The sequence below is a fragment of the Oryzias melastigma genome, unplaced genomic scaffold (assembly GCF_002922805.2).
Source record: "Oryzias melastigma strain HK-1 unplaced genomic scaffold, ASM292280v2 sc02208, whole genome shotgun sequence".
Classification (NCBI taxonomy): domain Eukaryota; kingdom Metazoa; phylum Chordata; class Actinopteri; order Beloniformes; family Adrianichthyidae; genus Oryzias; species Oryzias melastigma.
In genome coordinates this window covers 1-4,471 of record NW_023418785.1, presented here as the reverse complement: position 1 = coordinate 4,471, position 4,471 = coordinate 1, and the positions used below count along the sequence as shown (strand labels likewise).

The 4,471-nt window shown below is 37.9% G+C and overlaps 1 protein-coding gene across 1 annotated transcript; it reads left to right on the top strand.

Annotated features, from left to right (window-relative positions):
* Nucleotides 1–1,807: 1,807 nt before the first annotated feature.
* Nucleotides 1,808–3,890, top strand: LOC112138209 (UPF0461 protein C5orf24 homolog). The gene has a single exon (XM_024260782.2). The coding sequence runs from the start codon at nt 1,841–1,843 to the stop codon at nt 2,462–2,464; it is 624 nt and encodes a 207-aa protein (XP_024116550.1). The 5' UTR covers nt 1,808–1,840; the 3' UTR covers nt 2,465–3,890.
* The last annotated feature ends 581 nt before the right edge of the window (nt 3,891–4,471 follow it).

Genomic DNA, 4,471 nt, shown 5'->3' with positions numbered 1-4,471 from the left:
GGGGGGGGGGACCATTGCTATGGAATAAGACCTCCCCACTTCCCTTCCCTGAGAGCTCTCTGTTTACACTCTGCTGTTATCTTACAGCCCCATACAACCCCAGTCTAAGCTTGGCGGTGCAACAAAAATGGCGAGCAATATTGGAGTTATCCAGTCATGCAGTTTTAACCCAGACATTAGCTCGAACGATGAAAACATTAATATCAAAAATATTAATGAAGCTATAGCCTCGTTTCCACTAAGCGATTTTGTTTTCATGGCGGATGCATGGTGCAGACTCCTAGCGTGTCATTGTAGTGCGATGACTAGAAAAGCATCAACAAAGGAGGTCATCCTGCAGCTCGTCTTTTTCTTGCTTTACTTTTTGTACATCATGTATAACAGCGCCGGACACGCTAGCTTAGCGCTATATTGGTGTTTTCTGTAACCGTCCTGTTCTATTTGTTTCATCGACCTACAACATACGGGGACTCTCGAGGTACGGGTCGGAACTGTTTAATGGTTCTATTTTACAATGGAAACACTCAAAATAGCGGATCGGACCGTACCGGACTGATCAGTGAAAACAAGGCTAATTTGACCCATTAAACAGTTCCGACCCGTACCTCTTGAGGGCCCCTATCTTTTGTAGGTCCATAGAAAAATAGAACGGGACAGTTGGGGCGGAGCCGCTGTTGCCACCTGCTGATTGGCAGAAAGTGACAACAACATTAAAAAGCACTAGTATAGCGCTAAGCTAGCGTTTCCGTTTTCTTTATTGAGAGTAGAATATTGAAATTTATTTAAGGTTTAAATTAATTTATTCTGGAATAATATTCATGCCTGTTTATGATTCATAACTATGTAATTTTGGCATTTACTAAGGTTGTTTAGGTTTTTTTGGAGTTAGGCTAATATTTTAACTACATGCTTGGTGATTTGGCTAAATTAGGCTTTTTTCAGTTTTTTTTTTTAGGCTTTTTTTTTTAGCTTTTTTCCAGCTATATTCTAGCTGTTTTGGCTGACCTAGTTTAATTTTTTTTATATACATTTTTTTAGGCTAATTTAGCATTTAGCTAATGTTTTAGCTGGCTATCAGCTTCAGCATTTTTAGCTATCATTTTGAGCGTCTTCAGCTATCAGCACTAGCATCTTCAGCACTAGCATTATCACAGGTAATGCTATATATCTAGTTCATAATCATGATGAAAATTTATGGTTTAAAAAATTAAAAAATATAATTTTAGAGTATTAAATAAATATTTATCCTGTTCGGCCCTCCAAAGATGTGTTTTAGATTTTGGCTCCTTGTGCGATTGAGTGTGACATCCCTGCTTTAGATGTGCATGGATCTATTTGCAAGTGGATGTTTGTAGCCTGCTCAGTGAATTTTTATTCACAAATCAACTCTTTCTCAAGCATCATTTTTTTTTGTCTGCTCCTGATTTACCATTTGAACTTTTAAAGATTCATGTTCTTAATATATATCATGAGGAAAATGCCACAAAAACATGTTAAAAAATCAATTTTTCATAAAAGTGGGCTTTTAAGGCAACATAATTCATCTGTTTTATTCAAAAATTCATAACAGCAAAGCTTTTGTTCTGATTTTTTTTTTCAATTCAAAGTTACTTTTGCATCAATATCCTTTAATTTGAATTATTTATATTTTGCAATCCTTAAATGATTAGTTTTTGTTCAGCTGTCACTTATTAATTTTTTGAAGTTATTCTAATTTTATGAAGCCTTTATAGAAAACTGTCATTTCATGTGAATTGAAGGTTTCTTGTTTGATTATTTTTGCCTTCATTTACTGTACCTTTCTGGTAAATAATCCGCCGTTTCCTGCTCCCAGCAGAAGATGATGCGCCAGGTGACGACCACCGACTTCTGCATGAACAGCAGGCCCTCGTGCCTGGCAGAGGACGGCCACCACCCTGCTTCTCACTTCGACCTGTGCACCTCCCAGCCCAGCAAGTTCTACCCTCCACCCCCCACCACGTCCCTCCAGATGACGCTCGCTCCCATGGCCTTACCGGCCCAAAGCCACAAGCCCATGGTGTGCCAGAGACAGGACGTTCTGGGGGGCGACCCGCGCCCACCGGGGAAAATAGCTGGCATGAAGGGCGCCGAGCAAACGCCGGATGACGGCAAGAAGAAAAGCAAAGGTGCCGGCAAGACGGGCAGACGAGGGAGACCTTTGGGAACCACCAAACTAGCTGGGTACAGAACCAGCACCGGCCGACCGCTCGGCACCACCCGGGCTGCCGGGTTCAAGACCAGCCCGGGAAGGCCGCTCGGCACGACGCGAGCCGCGGGGTACAAGGTCAGCCCAGGGCGGCCTCCCGGCAGCATCAAAGGCCTGTCGCGCCTCAACAAACTGTCTTACAGTAGCACCTGCAGCGGAGCAGCGTTCCCGTATCCACTTCCACACAAAGAAATCCTCTGTGAACCTTCCTGCAAAGAGAAGACGGCCACGGAGTGAAGACTCTGCTCCGCACGCTCACCTGCCGGGACAGTAGACACGCACAGGTTTCCTGCTGCAGTTTAGTGAAGGTGAGAGGAGGAAGGCTTTTTGATAAGAATATCAATAATAATATGTGTTGTTGTCATTTGTGTGACTGCCATCAATATAATCCCCACCAGTTTTTCAGTGAGATCTATAGTGTACGAACAGTTTCACTAAACACAGCTGTTTTCTAGTGACTTATGTAGCATTTTATGACCAACACATCTCTCTGAAGTTATTTGCTGCGTTTTCATCACCTCCAACAAAGGAGGTCATCACAAACACAACTGATGTGTAAAATGTGCTACAGAAGAGGAAGAATGTACTTTGAATGTTAGTCGGTGCAGCTTGGAGTCCAAAAAAGCATTTGTTCTCTTTCTGTTTTTATAAAAGAACTCGAAAGAAGAAAAATTATGATAAAACAGAAGTTTAAATGTGTTTGCAATAGAAAATCTGGTGGAAAATCTGATTTTACTGTTTGAAGATGTAAAAAATTTGGGCCTTGATGGTGAATTTCTTGATTCAGTAGCAAAAACTTCATCATGATGATACTAAAATCTAATTTAATCGATTTCAGAAAATCCCCTTGAATCCATTTCAGTTGATTCAAGTTCTCTAAATAATTATTTTTAAACATGAACTTTTTGCATGCAGTAAATATCTACACAACTAATTCAGCTTAAAAGTATCAAATAAATGAGATATTCGGAATCTTTGTAAAGGATTTTTTACATTAAAACCAAGTTTGTGCAAGTTTAATTTATCAAGTGTTTTTTTTTCTTTTATGTTTATTCAGTTAGTTTAAAACTTTTAATCCAGGAAAAAAAAAACACTAATCCGAGTCACATTTTACACACAAAATAACTGTTTTTTTTTGTTTTACATGAGTTAGTTATATTTTTCTTTTTTCTCTGTAATTTCAAATGTTTCCTTTAGCTGCTTTTTGATTCCAGACTTTGTATTATGGTCGTCTTTATGAGAGCATTACACTTTAATTCCAGACTTCTGCCCTTAAAAGGGCTCATTTCATAATGTTGATAGTTTTTTACTTCTAAAGAACTAAAGCAAATGAGGAAAAAAAATTAATGTCATTTTAAATCTTTGTTTTGCCCTGAATTACTTTTTGTTTTGAAACAGAATAGTGTTCAGAGATGATTATACAAATACATTAACTATGGTCGATAGCATAGTTTCGCTGTTGGAAATCATGAGATAAAACCACAACCCTTCATCTTATTGCTTTGATTCTATAAAGCCTGAAACCATCACCTTTTATTAGCTGATTATTCATTGTTTCTCAGTCTACCACTAGAGGGCACTGTTTCTGGTATTCTGCTGCCAAACAATCATTTTACAATTGGAAATATTGACAGTTTGTTGTGAATCTCTTTTTTTTTTTTTTTAANGACATGAAACCTTTAATATGTACATTATTTTTAAAGTTTGCTCCAAGATTTACATTTCAAATTCCAATGATGCTAAGCGCATAAGAAAAATTGTTTCTGAAATAAAACGGTTTTTAAAATGAGTTTGCTTTTGTTAATTAGACTAAAATAAATTAAACGTCATGTGTATCACTCTTATTCAAAGATGATTTGAAAGATCCTCTGACAAACATAACTTTTAAACCATCTTGTACTAAACTTTTTTTTTTTCATTTTCTTGACCGCTTTGTCCCTTTCGGGGTTGCAGGGGTGCCGGAGCCTAACCCGGCTATTTATTCAAGTGTGATCAGCTCAGAAATTAGAGAGAAAAGTTTTGAGTTTTACTCTAACACAGTTTGTAAATGATTGAATTTGGTGCAATAATATGTTGTAAGTGTTGTAGGTTACATGGGAACTTTGATACTATCACTTTTTATCAATGCTGTATTTTTAAACCCACATTGAAGTCATTTTTGTCTCTTGTTTAAATAAGTTCCATTCTGTAAACTGATTTTGTGACCCTCCTTTACCAAAGAATGGGATCAGGCTATGAACATTT